General features: G+C 48.2%; 1 protein-coding gene across 1 annotated transcript in view; it reads right to left on the bottom strand.

Moving 5' to 3' along the window:
- ofcc1 (orofacial cleft 1 candidate 1) overlaps nucleotides 1–20758 on the bottom strand; it is a 186146-nt gene that overhangs the window by 29639 nt on the left and 135749 nt on the right. The window contains exon 16 of the mRNA XM_039754152.1: nucleotides 17829–17988. Coding sequence (XP_039610086.1) covers nucleotides 17829–17988 — 160 coding nt within the window. The remainder of the gene's footprint in view (nucleotides 1–17828; nucleotides 17989–20758) is intronic.

Below are 20758 nucleotides of genomic sequence, written 5' to 3'. Positions count from 1 at the left end.
GGGCGCAAGGCAGGAAACAAACCGCGGGCAGGGTGCCAGCCCACCGCAGATATTTAAACACTTTATTCATAATAAATAATTATTGATTTAGTTATTTATGTTTCCCATTATAAAATTCCTTTGCATTAGGAAGGCAGTGCAGCGCAGCCATTGAGGATTTGGATGTTGTGGGTTTGTATCCCACCGCTGACACCACTAGTGACCCTGAGTGTGTCACTTCACCAGCCTGTCCCCAAATTGGGAAAAAAAAAAAAACTAAAGCAACGAGGCCATTCGTGTCACTCAGAAGTTGTAAGTTTCCTTTGATGAAGGGGGCAGTTGGCACGCAGCTGTAGGACGGTGGGCTCAAACCCTAGCCTGGACCCTCTTTATGTGGATGTCCGTTGTTCTCCGATTCTCCATGTTTGTTATTTTCTTCCAACTTTTCCCCTAAAATTCCCAAAGTCAAGCTTCAGAATTCTCGGCTGAGGAATCAGCCTGGTGAAATGTGCCACTGGGAGCCGACGAGTACAGGTGGGCAGGTGGGTGGGCAGGCTGGCAGGAGTGAAGTACGGCCTCGGCACTGGAGCTCGTCAGGCCGGCCGGCGTTTGTTTCCTTGGCGATGGCTGAGCTCTTTCTCGTGGCTTTGCTTGTTGTTATCGTGGCTTTTAAAAGTGAAGAATTCTCGCTTATTTCCGGTTTTCACTTCGTCTTGAGACTTGCTATGTTAGATTGGGGAAACTATCGTGGCGCCATTTTGTTTTTTTTAAATGGGTGTCATCATTTGGTGGCGTCACTGCTGAGATGTGACATCCAGTGTCACGGTGGGGGCACCACGTGTGCCCAGGGTTGCCACTTTCTCGTATGCTCTCCTCTTCATTCACCGCGGGTGGCACCTGCTCTGCCCAGGTTTCGTAGTGTGTCTGCCAGCCTCGTCTTTGAGCTTCTCTGAACTTTCCTCCCTACGCTTTGCTTCTGCTGGCAGACGTCATTCGTATAAAGCGACGAGTCCCATTAGCTCTGCGTGATTCTGAAAAAAGGGCAAACTGAGGGGTCCAATAATCTCATTGGCAAATGAATAAAACACGGCAGTCAAAGCATTTCGGGGTTTGGGGAATTTTAGTTTGTCAGTTTTAGGGGTTTGTTTGAGCTGCTAAGCATTGATATATTGAAATGCCCTTTCTCAGCGGGTACCCACTGCCCTCAGAGTGCCATCCTGCCAAACCTCAGCTCTTTATCTGAATGGGTAACACTGAGGAGTGAAGGATGGAGGAGGTGTGCAGGAAGTCAGCTTTGCTTTTCATGTATTCAGATAAGTGGTGAGCCATGAGGCCACCGTCATGTTGTGCCACCTCAGACCCTGGCGTGTTCTCAGCTGGGGGTCTTCTGCCAGCTCCCTGCATGTCCTCCCAGGGTTCAGCGTATTTTTCTCGTCGATTCCTGAAGACGTGAAGGTGAGGTGATTCGAAACTGGCCTTGCTGTGTGGCGGAGTGCTGCCCAGTTCAGTGTTGGTTCCTGCCTGTTACTGGGTGACACACACTGGTCCCCCACATTCATTTTCAAATTTGGCTGACATTTGAGACACAATTGGTGCCATTTCTTTATTTTGTTCTTCCCAGTTCGAGCCCAGACAGGTGAAGTGACCTGCTCAGGGTCACATGGTGTCAGAAGTGGGATTTAAGTTAGAAATCCAAAGCCTTAAGCACCACACCACACCACATGGCACCGCCTTACATTACATTATAGTAGATGTCATGGGCCGGGGGGGACACACGGGTCCAAAACAGAAATGTTGGGGTGCCAGCTGGGCGTGTGTGCACAAACTAGAACAGGGCAGTTAGAAGGCTGAAGGGCTAGTGGGCACGGCTTTAGGTTGGTGGGGTGGGGGACATCCGGTGGTCTGCTCCTTCCAGATGTACATCAACTTTAAAGTTGCTGGGCTGGAAGGGGCGGAGTCATTTGCCCTAATTAGGCGTCTTCTCAGAGCTGTGAGTGGAAAAAAGAGACAAACCCGCCAGCCATAGCGCCCCCTTGTGTCGCGGGGGGGTGGTGGTGGTGATGGTGGGGTTTACCTCTGAAGGTGACCCTCTGGTGCACATGAATGACAAGAGAATTATAAATAGTATTATAAAATAGCACGTGGTGAGGCATCGCCGTCGTTTCTGCTTTGACCCTGGCGTGTTCTCAGCTGGATGTCTTCTGCCCACCCGTTGCACATTCTCCCCGAGTTCAGGATGCTTTTCTGCGGGTACCTCAGTTTACCTCCCGTATGTTCAATGAAATTCACATTAGATTGTGAAATGATCATTCAAAAGTAGGCCTGCATGAGTGGACCCTGGGATGGAGGGTGCCCGGTCCAGTGTTGGTTCCTGCTTGGTGCCTGGTGATGCCCGGATGGGCATGAGGTGGTTTTAAGAATCCCATTTTATGTGGATCCACTGGTTTTGAGAATCTCACACTACAGTATAATACGTGGGGTGCTATGATGCCAGCCAAACCCTTTCTCTTTAGACAGACCCTGGCATGTCCTCAGCTGGGTGGCATATCCTCCTGAGTTCAGGGTGTTTGTCACCAGCAACTGCAGATTTCACCGATTGTCAAAGAGATGCAGGCTGCGCTTAACTGGTGCTTCAGAAACTGGCCCTACAGGAGTGGGCTTTGTGATAAATTGTCACCCGCTCCAGTGTTGGGTCCTGCCTGGCGCCTCATTGTGCCTGGATACGCATTGTGCCACCCCCACCCCACCCCTTTTCCTGAATTAGATCAAGTTGGATTGACAGACTTGAGACCAACTTGCTCGAGAGTTACACCTGGTTGGGTTCAAAGTGGGGAAGACTGGTCCTACACTTTAAAATATAAAGAAATGTGCCATACTGGGGTCCCAAACATGAATAAGTCCCAAAAAAAGAACCTGAAAGAAAACAGCAGGAAGGAAAAGACAAAAGTAATCAAAACCAGAAAATCCAACAAAAAGAGCAGCCCTTACAAAATAAAAACCATAATGATCTCCTCCTCCTGAGCCTTCTCAACTGACTTTCACAGCCAGAGGGCGGGCTCAGGGTGGTGACGTCAGAGTGGCCCCGCCTCCTGGGGAACCACCCACAAACAACAAAAACATCCAAACAATTACAGGACAGTGAGTGAATGATGGCTCCCTCATAGTCCCTCAAGGCTGCTGTGTGCCCCTGGGATTGTCAACGCACTTAGAGAGTCCTGTGAGAAAGTAAGTGCCCCCCAATGGCACATTGCAACAGGCAAACAGCAGATCTTCATGCAGGGCAGGTGGACTACTTGAACAAATGACACATACGAGTGACATTGTCATCATCATCATCATCTAAAATGAATGGCAGTGCAGGAAGAAACACATCCACCCTCCACTTATCAGCACCTCAAATCCATTAAGTTGAGACTCAGATGTGGGGCCAATGATTAGGAACTTCTCAGGTAGTCTGAAGGTGGACCTGACTGTCTTATTTAAATCACTGATTTTGGGGTCCGTGTTCTCTGGGCTGCTGACATGTGTGCTGTCATCATGCCAAGATCTAAAGAGCTCTCTGAGGTCCTCAGAGAGAAGGTCATGGGTGCCCTTGGCGCCAAAGGCTGTCACAAGCTCTCCAGACTATTCAAAGTCAATCCTTCCACTGTAAGGAAAGTCATCTGTGAGTGGTAAAGACTTCAAATGGCCGCTGACTGGTCTGTGACTGACCGCCCAGCAAATTCTGACCATTAGACGAGTCTAAAACCTCATCTGGGGATCTGCAGGTAAGTTGGTGTGAATGCGAGGCGTCTCCGATCAGTCAGAGGTGGCACCAATCTGACCCGAATGTGAGCTGGGACAGGCAAAAGGCAAGAAGAACATCAGAGGAAGACCAGGGTGTGCCCTTGAACATCTCAGGCCAAGTCCAGGCCTTATGGGGCAATGGGCTCTGAGAGATGAATCAAAGGGGAGGTGTCTGGCCACCCATAATGATAGCACAGGCTTCACTGACACTCACACAAGGCTAGTTAGGGGGTCCACCGATGACCTCAAGCTCAGTCCTCAGGGATGAATAAGAAACGACAGAACAGCAGGAGACCACCACCCTGCGCACTGGGAGAACACTCAGGAACCAGGCAGAGACATCCAGTGGAGAAGATGCCAGGGCGTGGTGTAATGAGACCACCTATGGCACCATGCCTCACTAATTACAGTATTATATTATAACATAAGATGTCAAAATCAGGGGCCAGTGCCTGTGTGGGCATCATCGGGCACCAGGGAGGACTGAATCATGAACCACTATGGCCTGCACACATGGTGGGATCACCCAGAATGCCTAGGGAGCAATACTGGAGTACCTGGAGAAAAGACCCTGAACACGGGAGAACACGCAAAGGGGAGAGAAGAAGACACCCGGTGGAGAGCACGCCAGGGCCTCGCCTCACCTAAGATTGTCAAGCCATCGCCACCACATAAAAGAAGTTCCTTAAGCCACTTGATAAAAGAAGCTTCTCGTATGCTCTCCTCTTCATTCACCGGGTGGCACCTGCTCTGCCCAGGTTTCGTAGTGTGTCTGCCAGCCTCGTCTTTGAGCTTCTCTGAACTTTCCTCCCTACGCTTTGCTTCTGCTGGCAGGCGTCATTCGTATAAGCGACGAGTCCCATTAGCTCTGCGTGATTCTGAAAAAAGGGCAAACTGAGGGGTCCAATAATCTCATTGGCAAATGAATAAAACACGGCAGTCAAAGCATTTCGGGGTTTGGGGAATTTTAGTTTGTCAGTTTTAGGGGTTTGTTTGAGCTGCTAAGCATTGATATATTGAAATGCCCTTTCTCAGCGGGTACCCACTGCCCTCAGAGTGCCATCCTGCCAAACCTCAGCTCTTTATCTGAATGGGTAACACTGAGGAGTGAAGGATGGAGGAGGTGTGCAGGAAGTCAGCTTTGCTTTTCATGTATTCAGATAAGTGGTGAGCCATGAGGCCACCGTCATGTTGTGCCACCTCAGACCCTGGCGTGTTCTCAGCTGGGGGTCTTCTGCCAGCTCCCTGCATGTCCTCCCAGGGTTCAGCGTATTTTTCTCGTCGATTCCTGAAGACGTGAAGGTGAGGTGATTCGAAACTGGCCTTGCTGTGTGGCGGAGTGCTGCCCAGTTCAGTGTTGGTTCCTGCCTGTTACTGGGTGACACACACTGGTCCCCCACATTCATTTTCAAATTTGGCTGACATTTGAGACACAATTGGTGCCATTTCTTTATTTTGTTCTTCCCAGTTCGAGCCCAGACAGTGACCTGCAGGGTCACATGGTGTCAGAAGTGGGATTTTTGAGTGACCAATCAATCTAAAATGAATGTCTGTGGCCATATGGGTGGCACAAACTAGAACAGGGCAGTTAGAAGGCTGAAAGTGGGCCGGCTTTAGGTTGGTGGGGTGGGGGACATCCGGTGGTCTGCTCCTTCCAGATGTACATCAACTTTAAAGTTGCTGGGCTGGAAGGGGCAGTCATTGCCCTAATTAGGCGTCTTCTCAGAGCTGTGAGTGGAAAAAGAGACAAACCCAGCCATAGCGCCCCTTGTGTCGGGGGTGGTGGTGGTGAGGTTTACCTCTGAAGGTGACCCTCTGGTGCACATGAATGACAAGAGAATTATAACTAGTATTGTAAAATAGCACGTGGTGAGGCATGCCACGTTTCTATTGACCCTGGCGTGTTATCAACATGTCTTCTCCACCCTTCATTTGAGTTCTGCTTTTCTTAATCTACTATATCATCAAATAAGATTCTCAAACCCACCTCATCCACTTCAGGATCATGGGGGTTCTAGTGCCTGTCAGCAGATGGGTGCCAGCAGCAGAGTGGGCAGAAGGGCCACACCAGTCCAGCTAACCCACCAGCCTTTGGACATACATGATCCAAACTGAAGGAGGCATGTGGGGGACACGTAGACCCCACACAGGCAATGACCAAGTGACAGACTTGAACCCGGACCACCCAGCACTGTGCCAGCACGTAGTCACCAGGGGGGCCGTGACACGTCTTTACTGAAAGTGGTCTTCCTCTCCCGATCCGCTTTGCCTTTTCCTTAATTTGTGTTTACTGATCAAACGTGAAGGACGCGGGATGGGCGAGGGTCCTCGAGTCGGCCCCCCAACTCCTAACTAAGGCCTCTTCCTCCACATCCATCAGCTCTCCGTGGCTGCCTCTCTATCATAAATTTACCTGTGAATATCATTTTTTCTAATGAAGGTCCTATGGCCCAGAGTTATTAAAATTATGCTTTTCCCAGGGATATTAATTGGGTCCATAATAAGAAACACGTTGGATTCATTATTTAATTGCAAGGGCATATTACGAATACAGTTTCTGAAATGTATTTTTAATGAAAAACACTACATCCTGACCTAATCATATCAACCTTATTCTATCTAATTAAGGATGCAAAAAATCATTAGAGTTGCAAAATATTAGTTTCAGCTCCAACGGGCTGCTCCCCTCTCGTTCATGAATATCATTTTTTTAACTCCATGATAAATAGTTAATGAGGTAAAAATGACAAAAATTTGCATGTAGGCAAATTAGTTTAATAGGGATATGTCTTCCCCGAGTTAGGAAAGTGACCTTTTTTCTCAGGGAAAAATGGCTGAAATAATTATAAAATTATGGCAAGAGCCATCTTATAGAAATGAAAAATCGCCTGCCCAAATAATATAAGAATTATAAAATGCAATAACCCTAAAGTTTCATCATAGTGGCAAATGTGTTTAATGTGTTAGCATTTTATCTGTTTAATAAAAGGAAATTAGGCCTAATATGATATATGAAGTAATTGGGATAATTCTGGAAAATATATAGGAGGCAGGCGGGTAAAAAATGGACGGCAGCCGGTAACACAATCAGGGAAATGAAAGATTTTCAAAAGGATAAACAAAACATCAGTTTAATCTTTCAAAGGTACGTTTCGATACAGAAATTACATTTCCGCACAATTACATGAAGCTTTAAAGTGATAAATGTGAGGAGCCGAGCGCAGCCGAGATCCAGTCCCACCGGCCGGAGAAAGCGTTAAAAAAGTAAAAGTAACAAAAACAAGAAAGAAAGAAAGAAAGAAAGAAAGAAAGAAAGAAAGAAAGAAAGAAAGAAAATCAAAGTTTAGGCAGCCATCCATCTACTAGACATGGGGGGGCAACTCAGAGGTCCCAGGACTCCAACAGACCCACAAGAAAAATCAGCAGAGGGGCAACCAGAAGGACAAAATAGAAAAAAAAGATAAACGACATCTCACACGGGCACAGCCTGGCATTTGAACCTGAATGGACAACGTGGCACTGACAGGCACTGTGCCATGTTACTACCCCAGTCAAGGTCACACTAAGGGCCACTGCCAAGGTCTTACTACAGGGTCACTTACTGCATGTGTGAAGTGCCACAAGATGTCATTAACTGATAGCAGACTGCTGGACAAATAATCTCTCCATCTGTGGAGTATATAGCGCCTTTCACATCTGTCTACAGTCTGGTGCCATTCAGGCTATGTACGATAAAACAGACAAAAGTTATACAGTTGTCTACCTATTATATAGCGCCTTTCATCTATCTATCTATCTATCTATCTATCTATCTATCTATCTATCTATCTATCTATCTATCTATCTATTATATAGCGCCTTTCACATCTATCTATCTATTATATAGTGCCTTTCACATCTATCTATCTATCTATCTATCTATCTATCTATCTATCTATCTATCTATGCCTTTATCTAGTGCCTCTATCATCTATCTATCTATCTATCTATCTATCTATCTATCTATTATATAGTGCCTTTCACATCTATCTATCTATCTATCTATCTATCTATCTATCTATCTATCTATCTATCTATCTATCTTTTATATAGTGCCTTTCATCTATCTATCTATCTATCTATCTATCTATCTATCTATCTATCTATCTATCTATCTATCTATCTATCTATCTATCTACACATCAACCCTAATTTGTTGATTTCTGAATTTCCAGAACTGATTCTGTGATCCCACTAACGTTTGCCTCTACAAATTCATCTTGAGGACGCGTCGCCCCCCAGCCAGTGACAGTGTGTGTGTAGGCTGGCGGAGTGCGACGGAGAAGCCAGCCAGCGCTTTACACGTTTTGTATTTTTTTATGTCCTCTGATCTACGGGGCGTTTGTCCCTCTAGGAGCCCCAAAACCTTTCCTTGTGTTTGGCCTCATGCCAGGCCTGACTTGGCGTTTCAGTTTTCTGCGACTCATCGGGGTACTGAAGTGCAGTCAGACCTCCACAGTGGGTCATTGAGTTTGTGCGCCATCGGGACGATTGATTTTCATTTGATTTTTTAGTGGATTTTTGATTCCATCTCTGGACTGTGCATTGGGACTTTTAAGCAAATCCCTTTTTTTTTTTTGCTCTTCCGAGTGTTTTCCTCTATTTTTCTGTTTCTGTTTGGACTCCCACAGTTCCTTTTCTGTAACGCAGACACTCCATTTCTCTCGTTTATTTGTGCTTTTGCTTTTGTTCTGAGGTTGTCAGGTGGGATTTGTGTTTCTGTTGCTAAGGTGCAGGTCCTAGTTGCTAGGCCACACCCCCCGATGTCATGTCAGGTGACATCACTCGTGCCACGCTACCCCGAAATGGCAGATTCTCTCTTGTAGTTCCCTGCGTTGATATGGTTTGATCGCCGTGTTGCTCACCCGTTTATCGCCCGCCCGTTTATCGCCCGCGTTTCGCCTTCTCGTCCCCTTCTTCCACTCGCCCATCACTGACAGTACACGGCCGTTTGCTCCTCGTGAAGCGGTGATGGAGCACTTGAGCCCCACCAGGCCGGACCACCACCCAAACTCGGCCCGGAGAGCTGAATCCTCCTCCGTTACTTTGGTGCCAACTGGGTGAGCGGCTGGCGTGGTTTGTATTTTGGTCTCCTGACCCGCTCGGTGAGTTTTTGGTTCTTTTAAGCCTTCACTTGTTTTATGGTGACGACTCAGCTTTGAACGATACGCTCAGATATTCAGGCTTTAAGTGGGACATCAGCCCCTAATCAAACTGGGGGGACGCACCGTTCAGCATTCCCACGGTGCACATCGGTGAGTGTTAAGAAACATTAAAGAGAAAGAGCAGAAATCCATGGATACTGCTTAATTACTTAGGGTCCCGGGTGGGACTTTGAGGCATCAACAGTCCAATGACAGCCTGTCAGCTCGACTGATGTAACTTAATTGCTCCGGCGAGAACGTGTCTCCCCCGGTGGGCTGGCGCACTCCTAATTTGCACCCATCAGTCTCCTCCAGGAGACTGGCACTCTCTTCATTTGCTGCCAGGCTTGGCCTCCACCCGATGGCCGCGTCACTAACAGGGTGGGCAGACCATCCACCTCTTAGCCAATCAGTCAGTCAACAGGAGTAAAGGGATCATGGGGGTGATTTCCAGTTGGGTGGCTCTCCGGGTATCCTGGTAAGGGTTAGTCATGTTGGGGCACTTCTGCCACGCACTGCTGTAAGTCTGTTTCTTTTGGTTTTCAGCTCTGCTTTGTCCCTTTAGAAACAACGACATCTGATGTTCTTATGTGAGTGTATTTATACCTCATGTGCTATGGGAGTGGCACCCCAGGAGGCGGGGCCACTGGGACATCACTGCAGAAGGCCCGCCCCCTGCTTATTTATTCTCCAGAGAGTGGTTGGCTGTTTGTTCTTTCAATTTTCTAGCACTTTCTGTGGATTTTTGCACCCATTTTCTGGAGTTTTCTTTGGATTTTGGACTGGCGGTCTTTGCTTTGGGTTGCCCTCATTCTGCTTTATTCTTCCCTTTAATCACAGTTTTGCCTTTTGTACTTTTTTTTGATTATTTAAATCTATCCACCCATTTTGTAAACCCGCCTTATCCAGGGTTATCCAGGGTTAGGGTTGCAGGCAGCTGGAGCCCATCACCGAAAAAGTCTTCATATAGAAATAGAAAGTGCTCAAAAAATGAAAGGACCACTTTGAAAACCCATCAGATCTCCTGCTCGCCACCTCTACTGGTATGGACTGGTATGGTGATGTGTGAGGAATGAAAGGATGGAAATGAAAATCATCAGCCGACGGAGTGAGGGCTGAACTCAAAGACAAAATGAGGCAGCAGGCGGGCAGGCAGGTGAGTCCATCGGGCCGAAACTCCAAAAGGTCCCCAGTAGTCTGTATGCCCCCCTAAGTGCCTGACAACGTCCTAATGAGATGACAGATGGTGACCTGGGGGGATCTCCTCCCAGATCTGGACTGGGGCATCACTGAGCTCCGGGACAGGCCGAGGTGTCACATGGACCCAAACATAATGTCCCACTCAGAGGGGTCAGGCGAGTGAGTGTAGTCAGTGGTATCAATTCCTTTATCCTCTCGCCACATGAGACCGGGCATTGTCGGGCACCAGGAGGAACCAGCATATGGTCTGACGATGGGTCCAAGGATTTCGTCCCGATACCTAATGGCAGTCCTGCGGTGTCGTTGTCTAGCCTGTAGTGGTCTGTGCGTCCCTCTGTGGATACGCCTCCCCAGACTGACCATCACTGACCCCCCACCACACCAGTCACGCTGAATGATGTCACAGGCAGCGTAACGTTCTCCACGGCTTCTCCAGACCCTTTCACGTCTGTCACATGTGCTCAGGGTGAACCTGCTCTTATCTGTGAAGAGCACAGGACACTCACCAGTGGTGGACCTGCCAATTCTGGTATTGCTCCACGGTGCCCACTAGAGGACATTGTTGGGCCCTCAGGCCACCCTCATGAAGTCTATTTCTGATTGTTTGGTCAGAGTCTCTCACACCAGGGGCCTGCCTGCCTACCTGCCTGCTGGAGGTCATTCTGTAGGCTCTGCCAGTGCTCATCCTGTTCCTCGTTGCCCAAAGGAGCAGATACCAGTGGGTCCTGCTCTATAGGTTAAGGACCTTCTACCTGTCCAGCTCTCCTTTAAGGAACTGCCTGTCTGTCTCCTGGAATCTCCTCCATGCCCTTGAGACTTTGCTGGGAGACACAGAAAACCTTCTGACAATGCCACGTATTGATGTGCCTGCCATTGGACTACCTGTGCCAGCTCTGTAGGGTCCAGGTATGGCCTTATGGTACCAGTAGTGACACTGACCGTAGACAAATACAAAACGAGTGACAAAACAGATGAGGAGGGAAAAATGTCAGTGGCCTCCCTCCAGCTGTTAACCCATTCATTCCTGTTTTGGGGGTCGACTCATGGTTGCCCCCAGTGCCCTAAAGCAGCTGAAACTGATGAACGAGCCCCTCTGCTACTTCACTGAGCAGATCACCGGCCCACAAGTGTCATTGACTTGATGCTCTACTCGGATTATAAAGTGTGCCTTTCATTTTTTTGAGCCGTTTATATCTACTGTATAGAGAGAGAGAGAAAATGAGTCCCGTATCTTAAAACAGTTGCTGACTCTGTGGCCCTTACCTGGCTGGGACGCCCTGAATATGGAAGGAGCAGAGGACAGGACAGTTTCTCCCCCAGACCAACAGAGGGAAGCCACCTTGAATTCCAGCAAGGCGACGGGTCATGAGCATAGAAGTTGAACCCACCACCAGGGGGCGCATGGACATTTGCAAGGCCCCATTTGGCAGCACTTCTGGGTGGCGGAAGAAGCTAGTTGGGCACCTGGGGTCCTTCTGGATGCCCTATTAATAGGTGCCAGTCGCCAGGAGTCAGGAAGAGGACAAAGCCTATCTGGAGAACTGAAGGCGGTGGTGAAGGGGACTGTGCTTTTAGTGCTTTGCTGTACTGTGTGGGTCTGGGGAGTGACGGATAGCGCCTCCCAGTGGAAAATAAAGGTGTGGGTTGTGTGCTGAACCTGCGTCCTGCCTGTCTGTGCCGGGTTTAGGGTGTCAACACCAGCCCGGGCTTCACAATTCCTAAGCTTTCGACAACCTGCCAGGTGTCATCATCAGAGGAAGATGATTAAAGAGACAGGAATCAAAGGCGATATAAAGTCTGGTCAAGGGAGCGAGGCCTGCTGCTGAATTCTTGTGACGTTACACCCAAAGGTTGCTTTCCTTTTTATTGTTCTTTTTGAGTTTTTACACAGTATGCTGCTCCATAAATTCCTGGCAAGAATATGGGTGTAACCATAAGAGGCGGAGCCAGCGTGAGGGGTGGAATCCCAAGGAGTGGGGCCATCGTGATGTCATTACTGAGGGGTGGGACCTCAACAGGCCATTCAATCATAAGTTGACTGCTGAAGGACCGCCCCCAGCCTTTATATTATCGAGGAATGATGGAGTTGGCATTGGCTTTGTGAGGTTGGCGCTGATTTTTCGGTTCGTTTGGATTCTTTTGAGATTGTGCTTTTGACCTTTTTGTGTTTTTTCCCCATGTTCTCTGTTTTTAGTTATTGTCCTTCATCTGCACAAAGTGATCACCCAAAAGGTTCAATTAAGAGCAACAATCCCACCTCACGGCAGGAGGGGGTGCTACGGCTAACAATACCTTCCTTTCTACTCCACAGCTCCAAATGTTCCCCTGGAGATGACACCTTAGCCCCGCCCCGAGGCATGCATCAAGCTCCGCCCCTTTTACACACAGTTTTGCATATGCCAGCAGTCTGCTGGAAGGAGGTCATCACTTGGAGCTTTGAATGCCTTTTGGATCAGAACTCTCAGCAAATTTGAGTTTAAATGATGATAACGTCAGGCAACGGAGCTTCAGCATCTCCTGTTGAAACTTTCATTCGTGATAGCAACTTCATCAAGTGAGCTTGCAGTGGGTTGGTGCCCCCCTACTACTCACACCAGTGTCTGTCATGCCTGTTACACTGTACAAATAATTACCTGATTCCTAAAGATTTTTCACGTGCCTTTCTCTTCCCAAGCCAGAGATTTATGATTATCCCCTCTCTTGAAAATGACATTTTAATGCATTTGGGATATTTCATACTATTTTAAAGTTATTTTTACAGTTTTTTGTTTTTATTTTTGGTTAGACTCCCCCACCACCACCCCCTTCGGCCCTGTGCAGGCCAGAAATCCTGACATTGAACTTTGGGGCTGGGCTGCCTGGGGTGAGGCCTTTTGAATCCTTGTTGTTCCGTGGCTTATGTTTGTGTGCCTTTTTATTGTTAAGGTTGAATTATTATTTTTCATTCTTAGGCAATTTTTGTTGACGTGTTTTATGCAAATAATGCCAGTCAGTCAGTCAGTCATTACCCAAAATGCTATATCCTAACACAGGGTCATGGGGGACCACTGGAGCCAATCCCAGCCAGCACAGGGCACAAGGCAGGAACAAATCCCAGGCAGGGCGCCAGCCCACCGCAGGACACACACACACTAGAGACAAGTTGGGATTGCCAATGCACTTAACCTGCATGTCTTTGGAAACCAGAGCACCCAGTTTGCAGACATGGAGAGAACATGCAAACTCCACGCAGGGGGGCCCCGGGAAGCGAACCCAAGTCTCCCAATTGCGAGGCAGCACCACTACCCACTGCGCCACCATGCTGCCCATGCAAATAATGCCTCATATTGCTACATAAGAACTATACTCCTTGCATGTGGGCGGGGCCATCATGATGTCACTATTGAGGGTCCACCTCAAACCTTCATATTCAGGCTGTGAAGATGAGTGTCATTAAGAGTTGTGAAGGTGGTGTCGACTTTGTGACCCCCATTTTGTGACTCTGCAGGCCAGAAAACCTGCCATTGAAGTTTGGTGCTGGGCTACCTGGGGTGAGGCCTTTTGAATCCTTCTTGTTGCCTATCTTATGTTTACTTGCATTTTTATTGTTTAGGTTGACTTATTTGATTTTTCGCAATTTTTGTTGATATTGTTTTATGTAAATAATGTTTCATTCTTATGTATTGCTCCATGAGATCTCTACTGCATATGTGTGGGCGGGGTCATCATGATGTCACTACTGAGAGACCACCTGAAGCGTTTATATTCAGGCTGTGAAGACAAACATCATTAAGAATTGTAGAGATGGTGTTGTCTTTGTGACCCCCATTGTGTGACTCGCCAGGCCATAAAGCCTGCCATTGGAGTTTGGAGCTGGGCTGCCTGGGGTGAGGCCTACTATTGAGGCCTACAATTGGCTTAGTCATTGTTTATTTGAGCAAAGCCTACTCACCCATTTGGCTGTTCTGGTGTTGCTGAAACACAACGGTGGTGAGTGCAAATGTGTCATCTATAAGTGTGTGTGGGGGGGATTTGCCCTGGATGAGACTGGCATAGCATTCATGTTAGCCAATGCCCTCCCAGTGATGCTGGCCTGCAGTCCCCACAGTGGAAAGATCAGGCTCAGTAAAGATTAGTGAAGCAAAAGCCAATGATGGCGAGAGTCTGCCTTCTCCATGAAACAAAAATTAAATTAAAAACAACAATAAATAGAATTTCAACATCTCAGCAAGTAAACAAAAAAAAAACAAAAAAAAAATCTCAACGCATCAACATCTTTGGAATTGGAGGGACTGCCAGGCCCGGCGTGTTATCATTAGACAAAGAGCTGCTCAGGATAATTACTGCAACCTCGGCTAATTAGCTGAAGACCTCTGAGATGATTTCGCTTGCTTCTGAAATGTAACTAAGAAAAATGGAAAGAAGTGTAAGAGCCGCCACGCTGAAATGAAGGCGGGCACGGGGCACTGATCACAGGAGGTGTGGGCATGTCGTGCCACCAGGGGACACCCGTGAAGACACTGAAGATTAAAAGCCGTGATCAGAGGGGGGAAGGGGCGGAGCCTTGAACTGATATGGTGGCTGATATGTCTGGCCACACCCACTACAAGATCTGACTCCGCCTTTACATCCAAGGAATGGATAAGACCAAAGAAGACACAACTGGAGGCTGTGTCACATGATATCTAAAGAAGGGGATCTGAAAGATTTTGGGGGGGGGAGATCAACTAGCATTGGTAAACCCCAGAAAATGAACCGATGGTCTTGAAGATCTAACAAGAGTCCAAAGTGGGACTTCTGGGGCTACTGGAGTTCTCAAACTAAAAGAACATCTTACTGGCTGGCGGTCAGGTCACGGTCTGCCTTCACACCGCCAAATGGGCACCTTAGGAAGTGGAAAACCAGGGGTCATTTAGAGTGGTCCTCTCTTCCTTGCCTGTCTGGTGCATGCCTACTATACGGAAGGTGCCAGTGAGAATCTGCAGTTGGAGACCCCACACAAGACACACAAACCTCCTAGTCAATGCACTTTCATAAGAGGTGAACCGACCCCCCGATGCCATGGTCACCTCCTTGGACTGAGCTAGTGACAATGTCACCTGGTACTATGGCAGCACAGAGCCACAGGTGGGAGCTGGCAGTGCCAATTTGATATAAGTAGGACAGCGGGTGAAGTAAATGTGGCTGATCTCAATTAACTAAGTTTTCATATTTTAGTGGGAATGGAAGAGAACTCCATAGTGCATTGGGTGGATGGCACTTTACAGAATAAAGACTGAGCTTCACCATGCTGGCATCATTCAGCACATTACAGGGGTCTGTGGGGTCACTGGGTCATCAGTGTCACAAATACGCGGGGGGGCTAACGATCAGTGAGGACAACTACCTTATGTTAAAGTTATAGCACCTTTCACTCTATCTATCTATCTATCTATCTATCTATCTATCTATCTATTATATAGTGCCATTCACTCTATCTATTATATAGTGCCTTTCACTCTATCTATCTATCTATCTATCTATCTATCTATCTATCTATCTATTATATAGTGCCATTCACTCTATCTATTATATAGTGCCTTTCACTCTATCTATCTATCTATCTATCTATCTATCTATCTATCTATCTATCTATCTATCTATCTATCTATCTATTTATCTTATCTTGTGTGGAAGGCGCTATATAAGTGATGTGCAGATTTGCTTTTTGATGGCCCCCTTGTCCCTTCAGTGTCATTCTCTCATCCTCTTGTTCTCCAAGCCAAGTCCACCCCATGATTATGGCGATCAGAGCCCCTTGTTGCAGCAGCAGGTTCAGGGCAGGATTCAGCCCCATTATGGGATGCCAGTTGACCACAGGCTTACACCCACACTCTGTGAGCAGGCAATGGCAGGTCCTGCTGGTTTGTGTGAATGTGGCATGCAGGGTTACAATGAGGTGGGCAGTGTGGCACTGAAACACACAGCCCCACAGTTGGCATCACTGCCCACCCATCTCAATGTGTGACCCCCACTGAGCCACTTAACTTGCCAAGATTTGCTGGTGTGTGATGATAGGTCCAGAGGGAGTGGTGGGTGGGGCTATTGGAGGCTGACCTGGGACAAGTGGGCGGAGTCTGTCATTCTCTTCAGGGTCCCAGTCAGATGGAGCCTCACCACCAAGAGGACCCTGAGACCCTTCACAAAATGGAGGAAGATGAATACCTGGAGACTAAGAACAGGACAGTCACGAATGCTTTTATTGCACCAAGTGGAAGGTCATATTAGTGACCACTCGCTCTTCATGTGGGCACTGAGTGACACTAAATTGCAGTGATTATCATATCACTACTCCAGCCTGGTCATTTTCTGGACCCTGCATGTCACCCACTTGTTCTGCTGGGCTTCTCGTCCACAGCCCCGACACATGTGATGCCAGTGTGCCCTGCAATGGACTGGCGTCCCATCCAAGGTTTGTTCCTGCTACTGTGACCAATGGATGGAGGGGTCACATGAAGACGTGGTGGTCATTTGTGGTGCAGCATGGCAGCAGCTGCAATCGGGGCATCTTAACTGTTGGCTATTGGTCTTGCACCCTGGACAAATGTGCTGCCACCATAAGAGTAAAGGCTGGAAGACCTCCACACTGCCTTCACTGTCACTGAGCCACCATGTTGTCCTCTTCAGGCCTTACTGGGCACGACACTGGCATACACGTTGGCATACCGGTGGTGTCAATAGATCAAGGGTCATAAGATGTACGTTTTCGTGCTCCTTTTCACTTTTGTCACTCCAAGCCAAATTTCAGGACAGCAGGACAGCAGGCTGGCACTTCCACTTGTGACATACAACCTAAGGATGGCCACACACATTTACGCAGACGTCTCCTCTGCCTCACTGTCAATCGATTGAAGGGGCTGCAGAGAGCGAGTCATTGTCACCTGTGAGTGCTTGAGAAAGACAGTGGCACCCCAGGGGGGACAGGAGTGCCAGGCCTGACTAGCAGAGCCACTGAGCTCCCACTGGGAAACAGCTTCAGATTAAAATTGCGGGTGTGAAGAGAGGCCTGGAGACACGAGGACACGCGTGCCACCTGACAGACGAGGGGCTGACCGTCGGGGTACTTCAGTACTTTAGACCTCCTCTCGTGTCCACACACACACTGCAGACCCACCAGGTGCCCACAGGCTGACAATATTGAGACAAAGCAAGTTCAGCCACCATCTTGTAGGTAAAGGGCACTCCAGATGGTCAGAAAAGAACAACAATGCTTGGCAACTGCCAGTGGCAGGGTAAGGGTGGCAAACCTGCACAGGTGGATGAACCCCCAACTGAAATTAGAAATGCATGGAAAAGCCATCAGTTAGCAACCGCCTGCCACTTCATTTGGTCAATCATTTCATGCCAGTCCAGTTTTGTGCCAGGGTGCTACTCTTGGTGATATGAAAGGTGCCATATTAGGGCTGACACATTCTCCTGAACATTAAGGGGCATTTACAACTCTTAATATGAATGTTCATGGTTGTGTTTGGGGGCCCCATGATGCCATCATGGACTATGAGTGATGTGTGCCAGCCATGCCAACTCTCTATTTGTAGTAAATGCAAAAGAAAGACAACAGGGGTAAATAGAGACCCCCCTCACCCTGTCTCCCCCAAATCTGTCAGGTCAGCACATCTACCTGATGAGGCCTGGACCCCAGAATGGCGGCTTGGCCCCTACCTTCCTCCTCTCTCCACTGGCACCCCTCCATTGTTCGGCCTTCTTCACAATGTAACTCAGCTCCTGGTTTGACACCTCAAGATCAAAGGGAACAAAGAAGGCGTCCTCTTCGGCGGTCAGCCGCTGGAACACATCTAACATACGGCCGCCATGATGGAGTCTGGAAGAGAAAAGGTGGGTAGGGGTCAGGCTGCCCAGTTAATGCCAGCCGGACTGTGCAGGCAGGCCACGTCTCATTGTACAGTGCATGCTGGCACCTGATGAGATGGACCCTCAGCTCATCTCTGATCAGCTATGCCTCCAAAGTGCCAACAGGAAAGCACACATTTAAAAATGGGGAGTCCACAAAATGGCAGTATTTGGCAATGGCATGCAAAGTAACCTAGAAAAAAAAACTCATGCAGGCAAGACCAAGGGTGGCACACTGACATTCAATTGGCACTCATCTCACTGCTAATGCTGTGCCACTCATCACTTGTTAACAAAATCAAATGTCAGGAAAATAGTTAAGGCCCATTGGAGCAGGGGAAGTGGTGCACAGAGGGACCCGTCACCCATCTGGAGAGGCGCCCCCTGGTGATGAGCCAATCAAATTACACAACTCTGGTGGTACCTGCCAGCCTTTGCATTTCAATTACACCTGGAAAAGAAACTGAGAGAAAAAGACGACAAACTGGGCATCTGGTCATGTGCTCTCCTGTCCTATGCCAGGCACGTCATGTGACATGAATACACACTCTGATTGGCTATTCAGTGGAGCTTTGGTGGTCTGCAACTGGACGCTTCTCCCACCTTTACTAAAAGTCCAACACCTACTTTATATAGTGCCTTTCACAATGGCAGCAGCACCGCCACGTGGACAGAATAGAGAAAATCTGATGTGTGACAAACAAGTAACATGTCGTCACTCAAAGGGGCCGTGAAGAGTAAGATAGATAGATAAGAGGGGATCAGAGAGGGGCTGACAGGTAAGAGATTGATAGGAAAGGCGCTATATAACCGAGAGCTAGGAAAACTGATAGATAGATAGATAGATAGATAGATAGATAGAGTGAAAGGCGCTATATGATAGATAGATAGATAGATAGATAGATAGATAGATAGATAGACAGATAGATAGATAGATAGATAGATAGATAGATAGAGTGAAAGGCACTATATGATAGATAGATAGGTAGATAGATAGATAGATAGATAGATAGATAGATAGATAGATAGATAGATAGATAGATAGATAGATAGCATGCAAGGCGCTATATAATCAATAGATGGATTGATATTGCATAATAAATTGACAGATATGAAAGGCATTATAAATCGATACACAACAGGACTGACAGATGACTGATAGAACAGACAGACATTTTCAGAGTCAGATACACAAAGCCCCCCGTATGACGGCCTGATGCCAATGGTGCCCTACAGTAGACAGACAGACAGGTGGATGTGAAGATCGATGGCCACCTTCCTAGACGCTCTAATCACAGACGGACACCTCGATTTGAACTTCACTGTTCAATCCCCTGAGTGATGTCAACGGCTCTCTAGGCAGATGAGATATGAAATGCACTTCATGACAGACTGATAAGCACAGGTGGAAAGGCGCTATATTGGCAGTACAGTCCTTGTCCCCTCAGTCTAAATGACGGCCCTCTACTTGGGTCTTTTTTTTGTGTCAGGCCTGCACACACACTGGGATGTCCTTGAGGTGGTCCTGGTCCTAAACTGTTTCCCTCAATGCTGTCCTCTGCCCCCTGGCATTTCTCCAGTCCTGCACTGGCACTGCCCACGTATCTCCCCGTCTGTGCCTAAGCACTGCGGTGCCCTTTGTCAGGCCGCCCACCACACCACATCCCACTTCTCTGACTTCATTTTTCTGGTCGGCCCCCAGAAGAGATGGTGAGAGCTGAGTGGTCGGTTAGGGGGGGGTCAGGTCAGGTCAGGTCAGCTCAGGGGGTCTTGCCTTAGGTGAGACAAAGCCAAGATCCCCCTCCCCCAGGCTGAGGAGTGCTATCTGGGGTGGCAGTCGTTTGGCCCCCGTCGTCAGCCCCCCCGCTCCTCCTCCTCCTCCTCCTCCTTTTCCTCTTTGCTATTTCTGATGTTACAAGGCTGCCTAAAATGTAATTAAAACGAGATAACAGCTCATTCTATCTCTCCATTGTGCCGCCGGCGCTTTTTTAGAAATAGGTCACCAGCTATGTCACCGTGTGCCATGTCAGCCAATGGGAGGCGTGCAATCCATAAAGTGATGGCGGCTCCTCACTCGCCTGCCCTACATTTGCCACAATTCACTGCACTATGACTGGCAGAAGCCATTATTCGCGGCTCGTGTTTTAATATCGGCCATTTAGTCGTACGGGATACGTGTCACTTACATAAATTAGATCTTACGCTCAGCTTAATGCCGGGGAGTTTTATTTGGGCTCATCCAGAGCACACGCACGCCGCCTGAGCCGAGCCGAGCCTCCCGAGGAGCCGCCGTGTCCTTCTGCGCTCCGATCGATGGCCCGACTGATTGAAGCTTATTGATTTTTCTCTGCACTGGTTTTGTTTTTTGAGAAGAGGGCATTTGTATCACCAACAGGACACAACGTGAATGAGGCGACTTATTTTAGAAGACGGGCCGCTCTCTCGCTGGCTGGCACGTAATGTTGTGGCCGACATTCACTTCAGAAGAGCGTACAGAGAAGAAGGAGGAGGAGGAGGGAAAAGGATGAAGACAGGAAGAGATCGACACGGCGGCCCCTCAGGGGGACGGGCACATGCAGGGCTGAAGTGCCTTCCTCTCTGTAGGCACTGGGGTCACCTAAATGGGTCTCTTAGGAGACTCATACAACAAAATGACTCTGTGGGGACATTAGGGAGCCACTAGGGGGAGACAACTCTCAGCAAAGACACCATAGCCCACTAGAGGGAGCCGTAGTGAGGAC

Source organism: Polypterus senegalus, chromosome 5 (genome assembly GCF_016835505.1).
Source record: "Polypterus senegalus isolate Bchr_013 chromosome 5, ASM1683550v1, whole genome shotgun sequence".
NCBI lineage: Eukaryota > Metazoa > Chordata > Cladistia > Polypteriformes > Polypteridae > Polypterus > Polypterus senegalus.
This window is presented reverse-complemented; position numbering and strand designations above follow the sequence as displayed.